The 12675-nt window shown below is 43.2% G+C and overlaps 1 protein-coding gene and 1 long non-coding RNA gene across 12 annotated transcripts in view; one reads left to right on the top strand and one right to left on the bottom strand.

Moving 5' to 3' along the window:
• Positions 1-2043, top strand: part of LOC122219572 — a 32887-nt gene extending 30844 nt beyond the window's left edge. For all 3 annotated transcript variants that reach the window (XR_006202449.1, XR_006202448.1, XR_006202447.1), the window contains one exon: positions 1344-2043. This is a non-coding gene — a long non-coding RNA (uncharacterized LOC122219572). The remainder of the gene's footprint in view (positions 1-1343) is intronic.
• Positions 1-10279, bottom strand: part of MAK (male germ cell associated kinase) — a 55574-nt gene extending 45295 nt beyond the window's left edge. For 4 of the 9 annotated variants that reach the window (XR_006202446.1, XM_042937910.1, XM_042937915.1 and 1 more), the window contains exons 1-2: positions 10194-10279; positions 3099-3423 (exon numbers count right to left, since the gene is read on the bottom strand). Coding sequence is in view for 7 of the 9 variants with exons in the window: in XM_042937910.1 (XP_042793844.1) it covers positions 3099-3199 (101 nt within the window). In the remaining 2 variants the exon portion in view is untranslated. The other 5 variants (XM_042937914.1, XM_042937913.1, XM_042937911.1 and 2 more) reach the window with 5 other exon arrangements.
• Positions 10280-12675: the final 2396 nt, after the last annotated feature.

The raw sequence follows: 12675 nt of genomic DNA, 5'->3' as shown, positions 1-12675 counted from the left end.
TGCTGTGTCCTTACTTAAGTTAGGAACACGGTCTAGCACATGGTAGATACTGAAAGCGGCAGACATTGTGAGTTGACTATCGAAAAGCCGCTCTTCCCTTCCTCTTTACTAACACAGCTCAGGGTACAAAATGCTCGGCGAAGTACTCAGCTTCCCAGCCTCCCTCCCGAATAGCCGGGTGCTCTATGTGACACGCTTCTGGCCAATGAGAAGTAACCAGAGGTCTTCTGGATGGAGGTGAGGCGCCTATTTTCTGAAGACAACAGAACTTAGGTCTATGAAAACTTAGGTCTATGAAAAACTTAGGTCTTGTAAGGTGGTGACCTTACAAGGTACTAGCCCTGGGCTGCCTACCTCCAGACTTTTTATTATGTGAGAGAAATAAATCTCTAAGTTACTTGTTAAGTTAAATGCCTGTTTAAGTTATTTGGTTAGGTTTTTTTTTTTTTTAATTTCATACACCAAAGCATTCCTAAATTATATGCATATGGCCTCTTCTCAGCCCTCAAGTGAATTTGACTTCTTACAGTTTTAGACGCCTCAGTGCTTTCAAGGCTCTACTCAGCTCTCTGCAGGTGAGGCCTCGTTCCTATTTTACGAAATGGGACCGTGAAACACACACGTGATTTTGCCACCCACAAGACACGATGAGCATTTTGTAAAATAAAACCAACACCGGTAATAATGTTGCATGATTCCACCGGACCTCATCTCCTTCCTCATTTTTTACCCACTTCCCAGAGGCCACAGCTTTCGTGAGTTGTATGTGTTGCTTTCCAGGTCTTTCAAAACATTTTATATATAAATTTACATATAATGAAGTATTTGTGTGAGTGCATACAATTATTTAATCTACAAATAGGGATGATTTCATCTCATTTTGGCTAATACTTATCCCCCCTTTTTTTTTCTCTTATTGCATTAATTAATTAGATCACCAATGCAATCTTAATTAGTAGAAATATGGCAAGCAGTCTGGCTTTAAAACCAACTCTACTGGCAATACTTCTGATATTTTGACATAAAGATGATGCAGCATATAAGTCTTATCAAGCTAGGGAAGTTTCTTTTTATTCCTATTTGCTAAGAGGTTTTTTGTTTTTTTTTTTTTTGTTTTGTTTTGTTTTGTTTTGTTTTTCCCAGTCATGAATGGGTATTGAATTTTACTAAGCCCACTCGGTAAATATTTCATTTCAGTTATGGTACCTTGTACATTTATTTGATAATAATGGCTACTGTCAATATTTTATAAAACTATTTCCTTAAACATGTAATGTTTTCGATCATGACATTTTAGAGTTTTTAACGCTTGATAAGCATTTGTTAAAGCATTTAAATTTTAGATTGCCATCACTTGGCTGATTTGGCAATTGGTCTCCAAGACTCGTTCTGAAGGAAGGCGACGGCCACGTCATGAGAATATTCAAGCAACCCTCTGTGGAGGCCCATGTGAAGAGGCCACTTCTCAGCCAGTGAGTGAGTGTTCTGGGCTAAACTGTGCCCACCCCTGCACACAAACCCATATGCTAAAGTCCTAACCCCCAGCACCTCAGACTGTGACTTGATTTGGAAACGGGCCTTTACAGTGGCAGTGAGGGTAAAATGAAGTTATTAGGGTGGAACTTATTCCAGTGTGACTGGTGTTCTTACAAAAGGGGGAAATTTGCACACAGAGATATGCACGGAAGGAAGATCATGTGAAAGACAGACAGGGAGAAAATGCCATCTAGAAGGCAACGAGAGGGACCTCGAACAGATCCTTCCTTCATGGCCCTCAGAAGGAGCCAAGCCTTCTGACACCTTGATTTTAGACTTCCAGCCTCCAGAACTGAAAATCTGTACATTTCTCTCATTTCAGCCGCACAGTCTGTGGCTTCCGCTTTGTTACAGCAGCCTATTTATTGGCTACATTTCCCCCCACCAAATCCACGTTGAAGTTCTAACTCCCAGGAACTGAGTGTGATTGTATTTAAAAGACAGACTTGAACGAATTAATTAAGGTTACGTGAGGTCTTTAGGGTGGGTCCTAATCTGATATTACTAGTGTCCTTATAAGGAGATTAGGACACCTTGAGAGGACACAGGGAGAACACGGCCATCTGGGAGCCGAGGAGAGAGGCAACGGAAGAAACCAACTCGGCTGACGCCCTCATCTCTGACTTCCAGCCTCCAGAGCTGTGAAGAAGGCAACCTGCTGTTTCAGACGCTCGGTCTGTGCTCCTTCTTTATAGCAGCCCTAGCAATCTCATCTAGTGAGCCACCTTCGAAATGGACGCTCGGTCCCAGTCCAGCCTTCGGATGACTGTGACTCATGAGACACCTGGAGCCAGAACCGTCCAGCTAAGCTCCCCCGAAACTCCTGACCCACACAAAGTGTGAATTAATAAAGGTTTGTTCTTGTTTTAAATCACTAAGCTTTGGAGTAACTTTTTTACGTATAATAGATACGAAATACGATAGCTTAAGAAGGTAAGTAAGTTGGGGCGCCTCGGTGGCTCAGTCGGTTGAGCGTCCAACTCTTGACTTCAGTTCAGATCATGATCTCACGGTTCATGGGTTCGAGCCCCGCATCCAGCTCTGTGCTGACAGCGTAAGAGCCTGCTGGAGATCCTCTCTCTCTCTCTGACCCTGCCCCCACCCCACCAAATCAATAAATAAACTTAAAAAAAAAAAAAAGAAGATGATTAAGTTAATAATAGTTAATTCTATTTCATTGGTAAGCTTAGGAAAATACCATACGCCATTCAGAACTCGACTGGTCCTATGAATACCATCTTTCAAGGCCTATTAACTTAAAGCAATCATATGGTCTACTCTGTACTCAACTTTAAATTCTAAACACTTTGCAAACATCGCCTTCAGTTTCAGTTCATATTTCTCAGGCATAGAAAGCAGAGCACTTATATTTTTCGATCATTAATGTAGCCGGACAAACCAGAAAACTGAAACAACGTGCGTGGGGAATCCCGTTTGGCAGTGTTTCTCCAGAACGGCAGTCCGCATTAGCCAAACAAGCATGGGGTCCGAGCTAGGCCTGTCTCTAAAGAAAGGGCAAAGGAAGATCGGACGCTCAAAGTCGGCCGCGTCGCGCACGGTACCTTTTGATGGCCACCAGCTCCCCAGATTCGTTACTCTTGCCCATCAGAACGCTTCCATACGTGCCGTCCCCCAGCTGTCTCATGGTTGTATATCGGTTCATCTCGGAAAAATAATGCAACACAACTTGTTGACTGAGACGACTCCCTTGTTGAATATAAACGTAAGTGCTTCCTTATCCGTCTTCTTCCCTTGGACTGTTGTTGCTACACTGGTGACAGCTGTGTCATCGTTAAACACAGGCTCTTGCCCAAGATTACGTAGGTTCATGAAGTACAGCAATAAGGAATCTGGCAAGGAAACGGTGCTTTCATTCTTACGAACACCCTCGAGAAGAAAGAAAACAACAAGATGAATAAAAGGAATTTTCATTAAGGAATCTCTTCAAACATCTCCTGGTAACCTAAGCACGGGGAAGAATTATAATATGTATGCCAGTATGCTAACCATTTGTCAGTCAGTCCTTTGTGCGATGTGGAATGGAGTTTGCGGAAGCAGACTGGTAATACTCATTTATGAAATCTTCATTTACATCGCACTGTGTTATTTATCCCATGAATATTCAGTAAATACTGGTTGAATTTGTAGGATTCCTTTTATACTGAATATAACCTATATTATTCTAAATCAGGCACTGGAAAATCACCATCTATTCTATATCCATTCTTTGAATCAGTTTTTGCATCACATTTACTTGGCCCATGATCCCTTATGTGAAACTCCTGGGCCAGCTGTACTCGGAATCCAGGAAGCTGCACATTTTAGAAAAGTCATATGGTTGGGGCGCCTGGGTGGCTCAGTCAGTTGAGCGTCTGACTTCGGCTCGGGCCATGATCTCCCAGCTCGTGGGTTCGAGCCTGGCATCGGGCTCTGTGCTGGGGTCAGCTCGGAGCCTGCTTCGGATTGTGTGTCTCCCTCTCTCTCTGCCCCTAACCCACTTGCATTCTATCTCTGTCTCTCTCAAAAATAAAGAAACATAAAAAAAAATTTTTTTTTAAGTCGTATGGTGAATATACCATATGTTATGTAACACTTCCCAAACAGCATCTTAATCTAGCTGTAGAAAAATATCTGAAAAGTACACCCACTAAAATAAATGAAGGCTATAATGGCATGACATTGTTACAAATTTATTTAAAAAGTTTTCATTTTGGGGGCGCCTGAGTGGCTCAGTTGGTTAAGGATCTGACTTTTTAAAAAAAAATTTAACATTTATTTATTTTTGAGACAGAGACAGACAGAGCATGAACGGGGGAGGGTCAGAGAGAGGGAGACACAGAATCCGAAACAGGCTCCAGGCTCTGAGCGGTCAGCACAGAGCCCGATGCAGGGCTTGAATTCACGGACCATGAGATCATGACCTGAGCTGAAGTCGGACGCTTAACCGACTGACTGAGCCACCCAGGCGCCCCTAAGCATCTGACTTTTGATTTCAGCTCCAGTCCTAATCTCATGGGTTGTGGGTCCGAGCCCTGTGTAGGGCTCCTTGCTGAGAGCACAGAGCCTGCTGGGGATTCTCTGTGACCCTTTGGCCTTCCCCAACTTGTGCTCTTTCTCTCTCTCTCTCAAAATAAATAAACATTTTTTAAAAATCTGTCATTCTGTTATACAGAATGTTATATGCTTAGTTGCAGATGATAATAAAATGCTTGGCACCATTAAAATAGTTGGTGTTGGGGCACCTGGGTGGCTCAGTCGGTTAAGCGTCCGACTTCGGCTCAGGTCATGATCTCGCGGTCCGTGAGTTCAAGCCCCACGTCGGGCTCTGTACTGACAGCTCAGAGCCCGGAGCCTGTTTCGGATTCTGTGTCTCCCTCTCTCTGACCCTCCCCCGTTCATGCTCTGTCTCTCTCTGTCTCAAAAATAAATAAACGTTAAAAAAAAAATTTTTTTTTAAATAAAATAAAATAAAAATAAAAATAAAATAGTTGGTGTTAAAATGCCTGTTACAATTCGGTGCTTCATTCAAAGATGACTTTTCTTTCACTGTAACACTGTTTCATTTCCACCAAATAAAATCATAGGAATCATTTCTCTATTATGTGCAGAAGTTTAGGACCCACAGAGACATGTCGTAGTTGGCAAAGTACCCAAGGCTTCCAAAAGAAGACTTTCGGGAAAAAGACACAAACATGTGCAGGGAAGGACAATAAAATGGTGTTGTTTCCCAAGACAGGAATGTATTTGTCCACAGGAAATGTGGGAAGAACCCTGGGGGGCTTTTTAATGACAGGGAGTGTGTATTTGTTTACCATTTATTTTACTTCATGTAGATCATAACCCCTTCAAAGTCACGTGCGAATTAATGTAGGTTGTGCTAACTCTGAAGCCAGGATCTTAAAAAAGAGATCACAGCAGTAGTGGTAGATTCCATATCTACTTAGAGGTCCTTCCTCAGCTTAAGTCTGAGCTACTGGGCTTAATGGATGCCAATAAATGACTCCCCATTGGCCTAAAAATGAAGTTTTTTGTAAGTGGTCTTTACATTATACTATACATGGATTCGAAATACTAAGGCATTAGGGGAGCCTGGGTGGTTCAGTCGGTTGGGTATCTGACTCTTGATTTCAGCTCTGGACATGATCCCAGGGTCATGGAATTGAGCCCCATGTCAGGCTCTGTGCTGAGCCTAGAGCCTGCTTGAGATTCTCTCTCTCTCTCTCTCTCTCTGCCCCTCTCCCTCACTCCCACTCTTTCTCTCAAATAAAAAAAAAAATTATGGCATTAATATAGAGTGAACACTCCTGCACAATTCCTGACACAAACATGTATTTGCTTTTCTTGATTTTTCCTTTATCTGTATAAGGAAATTTATATTTGAAAGATCTTTTTTTTTTTTAAGATTTTATTTTTAAGCAATCTCTATTCCCAACATGGGGCTCGAACTCACAATGCCGAGATCAAGAGTCACATGCTCTTCTGACTGAGCCAGCTGGGAGCTCCTGGGTTGTTTGTTTTGTACCATGTGCTATGATTGAACAAAACGTGGACTAAAATGTATTTATTCTTATCATTTAGAATTTTATTAAATCAGCATTTTGCAGTTCATTATCAACATGTTATGTTGCTTGACACCTTTTCTAGTTACCTTATTTAAGAAGACATACACTTCTATTTTAAGGAAAAGTGTTCTCTGTAAGTTGACTGATCCTTCTGGTTGAGTAACAATGTAGAGAATATATCCATTGTATCAGTAGGATTGTAATCTATAAAATAATGTGTCTATAATCAGAGAATCAAAGATGGAGTCAGTCTAGTAACTGCATTAGGCTTGAGGCTGTTTGTTCTTTGTAGGGTGGTCCCCAACTTCTAAACAACCCGTTCTTACTGGCTTTTACAATCACTGTTGCAGCTCAAGGAACCACCCCTGCCCCTCTTTGCCTCAAAACCATGCAGACTCTGCCCCACAATGAAAGCTGCCCACCCCCACCTCCACCTGAAGATTCCTAACCCAGTTCCTTACCCTAAAACATCCAGATGCTACTGAATGGAAATTGCTAGTGGTGCTCTCTACCCTACTAGACCCCGAGCCTGCATCTGGCCCCATGCTCGGAAGGACACTGGAAAATAACAGGCCAGAAACAGTGAAGGAAAAGAAAGTAGGAGTTCAGGAGGAAGACAGTCTAAGTGGAGCTCCCTTATGAGAATGAATTTCTTACTTCAGAAATTCAATGGGATGATAGCATCATCTTTTCTTTCATGTTAATACCTCACTGAGGACAAGCACCGAAGGTCTGATGGGCAGGAAGTAACGTAGGCAATTCTGGAAAAGGACATATTGCGTGAGCAGGGAATGAAAGAGGGAGCTGCCCGGGTAGGAACAGAAAGGCAGAGGTGAGAGTGTGCAAGAAACAATAGTTAAAATTCTCCCTCGTGGTGACTTAACCCCCAAAAGTGGAATTAATCTTTCCTTTCCTTTGTCTTCCACTGTTAAGACCAACCAGCACCACCATCACCGGTGTTATTAGCATTACAGATCATTCACTCATTGATGACTTTCTGCACTGGCCTGGAAACCCCAACCGTTTTTGGAATGGAAGCTATAGAAACTGGATTCCAAGCCTAACCATCCACATCTAGTGTTCCAAATAAACACTAGAAACACAGTTTGTTTGTTTGTTTTGGTTCTGTGGGGGGGGGGGGGGTTGTTGTTGTTTTTGTTTTTTTTGAGAGACAGAGCACATGCACGTGGGACAAGGGGCAGAGAGGGAGAGAGAGAGAATCCCAAGCAGATAGCATGGAGCCCGACATGGGGCTCGATCTCACCGATGGTGACATCATGACCTGAGCACAAATCAAGAGTCGGACACTTAACCAACTGAGCCACCCTGGCGGCCCTGGGAACAGTTTATTTCAAGTGAAGGTGGCTATCCCATAGGGTCTGCTTACATTCAGGGAAGAATGAACAAGGGACTTGGCCATTTCCCAGCCATGGGGTGGGTGACGAAGATTATGGATATCACATCGATTTTCAAAAGGTCTGATTGGTGGCTCTCAGAGCCTCTGTCCAGTTTGAGCCCTGCTTAACCTTTACATAAAATTTTAGAAAGGCCTCTTTGGGTCATTTGAATTGGAAAATAAATAGTTCTCCAGAGTTAGAGGCTGACCATTCCAGCTGTCCCCTTATCTTCCCTGAAAATACAAAGACAATGGCCTAATGGAAAGAGGCACAGATATCAAGGCGAAAGGTTTTTCTTGTTTTTTAAAATAATTTCCCCCATGTATCTACTGACTGATAGCACGTAAACAACTGCTTTCATCGGTGTAGCGTAGTAAGGTCCTAAATGAATTACTAGTCAAAAGCAATAGATATAACTTAAGAAACATACATTGCCTATGGTCCCCAGTTCACACACAATAATATTTCTCCATAGGTTACATTTATTCTTCTATGTTCATCTATAGAAGACTAATCCTGCAAGACAGAGATGTATCAACACGACATCTTATGTATGTGAATATTTCCATCTGTAGGGTTGGCTCTTGAACACACACATTTCAACTGCACAGGTCTACTTACATGCAGATTTGTTTCTGATCAATACCATACAGTGCTGTAAATGTATTTTCTTTATGATTTTCTTGATAATGATTTCCTTTCTCTCGTTTACTTTATTGGAAGAATACAGCACACAATACATATAACGTACAACCTATGTGTTGATTAACTCTTTATGTTACCAGTAAGGTTTCTGTCAACAGCGGACTGTTAGGTTTTGGGGGATTCAACAGTTATACTAGAATTTTCGACTGTTGGGGGCTCACACCCCTAATCCCTGTGTTGTTCAAGGGTTAAACTGTGTATATATTTCCATATGTATGTAGATATACACAGCGAGGCAGAACACAAGTAAATGTAATACAACTATGATCCTTATTTAACAGAACTGTTAGGAACTTGGAATTTTTTACAATAAGGCTATGATATTTAGTGACTTTCTATGGCTAAGCAAACCTTATATTTTGATTTAAAGAAAAAGACTTAGAGGCCCAATTACAGACCTACATTAAGTAAATACCCTTATAATTTCTCTCCCATTATAGTTTTCGTATTGTTATTTAAGTGTACAATTACTGTAAACTTAAGCCGTATTCTCAGGAGCTTCTGCCAGCTAACAGGGATTTAGATAGGATTAAAGAAGATTAACATAGAGGGCAAATGGAGGGTAAAACTTGTCTGCCAATCACTGAACAGATAACCTTTGGAAGTCTGAAACTTGTCTTTGTCGAACCTACTGTAATTCTATCACTCCAAGGCTGGCATTACTTATATTTAAAAAAAAATAAAAAAATAATAACGTCTTAAAAATCACGAACTTGTTTGAAGAGCAAAACAGGAAGGAAAAGAAAAGATCTCAAAGTAAGACACGTATTTACAGAAATTAAAAGGAGAGTTTTACAATGGGAAAACAAAGCTGCCAGGGTTAAAAAAAAAAAAAATCGTGCCGTGTGCTAATATTCACAAGGTATTCCCAAATTAAACTAAACAAAACAAAGAACCACCCCAACGCGGAGATCGAGCATCCTTGCCCAAGGCCAGGTTTGCTGGGGCAGTTAAGTGGCCGCCTGGGGGTGGAGGAGGAAGGGGGAGTTTCTCCCTTCCCCAGTCGCCGCGGTGAACTGGGGGGTGGGGTCACAGAGGAAAACCAAAAGGCTGGAGAGTAACTCGCTCCTCCTCCGCTGCTTTGACCAAATGAGTTTTCTGAATGAAGGAAGTCCCATAATTGACTCTATGAGAATTTCGTTGTCCTCGGGACAGATGTCTGCTCATTAAAAATGATCACTTAAATATGATGAATCCCTTTGAGAACGGAAACTACAAGCCCCTAAAATCAGTTTTATTGCTCCCCCCTTCCCCGCCCCCGACTCTGTCCCTAAATTTGAAAATCGTATCTGCAGGAAGAAAGTTTTCTTTAAGCCGAGTCTCGTCCTTTTTCGCGGACAGGGATTTAAAGCCTCCTGGGGCGGGGGTCCTGCGGGTGTGCGGGGAAAGGGGTCCGTCCTGGGGCCCTGCGCCGGGATCCCGCTTTTACCTGGGAGTCCCTTGGGGTGCACGAATGAGGGCGGAATTTAGACCCAGTTTCTTTCTACCTCCTTTTTAATTTTAGTCGTTCGGCACTCAATTCGGCTGCCTTCCCGAGACCCGATCCCGCTTCTCACTCGTGAAAGCAGTTTACCCTCCAGACTGGGGGTGGAGACTGGGGGAGTTGGGGGTGGGGGGAGTAGGGGGATCCTAAGGGAGAGGTTTGGGGGCCGGGTCCCTCAGACCGACGGATGCCCGCCGTCATCCTCCCGCCCCGAACCTTCCCCGCCGTCGAGGAGCGCGGAAAAGTGGTCCGGGAGGCCTGGGGAGCACGGATCGCAGCAGACGCAGAAGGACCCCTCCCGCTCCACCCCCGCTCCCGGATCCTCCTCCCCGCCGTCCCTCCCCCTACCAGTGTCCAGGCCCCTTCTCTCGGCGGAGGTTGGCCCTCGTAGGACAGGGCGCGGAGGGGACATGCCGGGCAGGCCTCGCCGGACAGGCTGGGGCTGGGCTCGGACGGAGGGTGGCAGCCCCGCAGCCCGCTAGGGATTACCTGCCCGCACCGGCGGCTCACCTCGTAGGCTCCCTTGTGAAGCTCTGGCGCCTTGTGTTTCGTCTCCTAGGAAACCGCGGGGGTGCGAGGGCTTCTGCGCGGCCCGCCTGCTTACGCCCCGCCCAGAGAGGGCGTGGTCGATCCGGACAAATCCCGCCCCGCACTTCGGGCCCCGCCTCCCTTGGGGCGGGGCTTCCGTCAGCACCGCGGCGCCTATGGAGCTAGTGCTCTCTGCCATTTGTATCTGGGGCTTGGGAAAGTCTTGATTACCTTTTCAGTGCTTTGTAGGAGGTTGGTTTGCCCTTTATTTTGTCTTGGTTTTGTGTGGATTCATTCCAGAAAAGAATTTGATTCATTAAATCTGGTTCTCGGACTTGGAAAGGGCAGGAGAAAGATACAGGTTGCCTGTACTTATATTGGTTTATGCATATACCACCTGGGGGAAAAGTTGCTCTTGGAGTACAGTCCTTTATATTAGTCAATGCTTCATGTATGTGTTACCTCCTAGGCCACACTTCTAAGTTTGTTTTCATTTATTCATCCAGAGAACCTTCTATGTATCAGTTACAGTGTTAGTGGTAATTCCAAGATAGACTAATGAATGTGTGAACAAAAGAGTAAATAGTAATTAGCCTACAGTTGTGCGAGGAGGGCAGACTTTTGTTATAGCAAAAAATGTCCAGATTGGCTAGGAAAAAGGGTCCATGAATCAGATGGTTTGAGATGAGGCAGTGATGTACCCATTTAGTAATTATCTGTGAGGTTATCAGCCCTGGGCTTGGCACTAGCCAAAGTAAACAAGATGGATATGCTCACGGCCTTCTTGCAGCTTAAAGAAAAATAGGCAGGAAAGTAAAAAGCTTTTTAAGTTAGATCATGGAGGTCTCACATGCCCAATTATGAAACCTAAGATTTACCATGCATTAATGGGAGAACCGATGAAGAATCTTCCACAGATGAGTGACACATTCATATCTGCATTTCAGAAAGATCACAAAAGCAGCATTGCCGTCAGGCAAATTTCAGCAGTGAATCTGGAGGCAAGAGAAAGAAAAGGAGGCAATCGCAACTCATCAGGAAGTAACCATGAAGATCTAACTACAGCAGTGATGATAAGAACAGAGGAGAAAGAGAATTCAAGGGCTATTTAGGAGTTAAAATTAACAGGACCATCTGGCTTAGGTGAGTGGTGGATAGTGGTGTCCAAAAGTGGAGAAACGTTGAAGAGAAGCAGATTTGTAGGTGGCATATGGGGGAGATCATAAAGCCAGTTTTGAAAATTTTGAGTTTGAGGAAAATCCAAATGGGGATTATGAGAGGGTAATCTGAAATATAGATGTATCATTTAGGGTTATGTCAGAGCTAGAAGTACAGCTGAAGTCCAAGCGTGTAGATGAGATCAACTGAGAAGGAAGGAGAATTGGCATTCTGGAAAACCCCATACTTGAAAGAGTGGGGAAGAGAAATGGAGGTGAGGCAGTGAGAAGGACTGAAAAAGAAAACTCAGAGAAGTAGCGAATCTCCGGAAAAAAAAAACAAACATATTTCAGAATGACAAAAGGTAGGTTAAAAAAAAAAAAAAAAGAAGAAGCAAGGAGGAAAACAAGAAGAGGGCAGGAGGGTAGACTAGATCCTCTGAGGAGCCCTCTTGATTTGAAACAACACATCATGCTTAAGACACAACTTTTATCTCATCATTGCAGTAGGAAGAATGGAAGATCACCAAGCACTCCCAACTCCTTCTAAGAGGTACCTGATCCTCGACTAGGAGCAGTAAATATATGTGAAGGCAAAACTGGCCCGAAGGCAGATTCACTTTCAGCACAGCAACAAGAAGACGAAGCCGTGGACCAGTGGCCATGGGGCTGAGCTGAACCAGACACTAGAAAATCAACCTGAGAAACTGGGAAGGGGCCAAAGCGGTCCCAGGGCAGTAGCATCATCTAAGTCCCAGAAGAAATAGACATGAACCTTCTCTGGAGAAAGCATCTTCAGTTTAGGCGTCCAGGTTTTTCACAAAACTATCAGCCAATAGCCACATGAAAAACGGAGCTCCTTAAATGCACATTAGCAAAAAAAAGCAATAATATATTTAGGCTTTTGAGGATTTCAGACATTGGAGATATCAGCTTGAGTATAGAATAGCTATGCAGGCAAAGCATACAAGAAAGCATACAGAATCACAAAAATGAACAAAAAATTGAGCCGGAATATTAGAAAAAAATAGTTAAAAATAAACATAATCATTAACAACATATTAAAAAAAAACAAACAAGTGAGTTAAACAGCATGTTAGAACCAAAGAAAGAATTATGGAACTGGTCCAAAATCTGCAGAAACCACTCAGAATGTAGCGCAAAGAGATGAGAAAGGAGATTTTAATGACAGACTAAGAGATAGGATGGAAAGACCAAGAAAGTCTAATATATATCTAACTAGACTCTAAGAAGTAGAGAATAAAGAGATTAGAAGAGAGGCAACTTTTGCAAAATCATGGCTGAGT

Source organism: Panthera leo, chromosome B2 (genome assembly GCF_018350215.1).
Source record: "Panthera leo isolate Ple1 chromosome B2, P.leo_Ple1_pat1.1, whole genome shotgun sequence".
Taxonomy (NCBI): domain Eukaryota; kingdom Metazoa; phylum Chordata; class Mammalia; order Carnivora; family Felidae; genus Panthera; species Panthera leo.
This window is presented reverse-complemented; position numbering and strand designations above follow the sequence as displayed.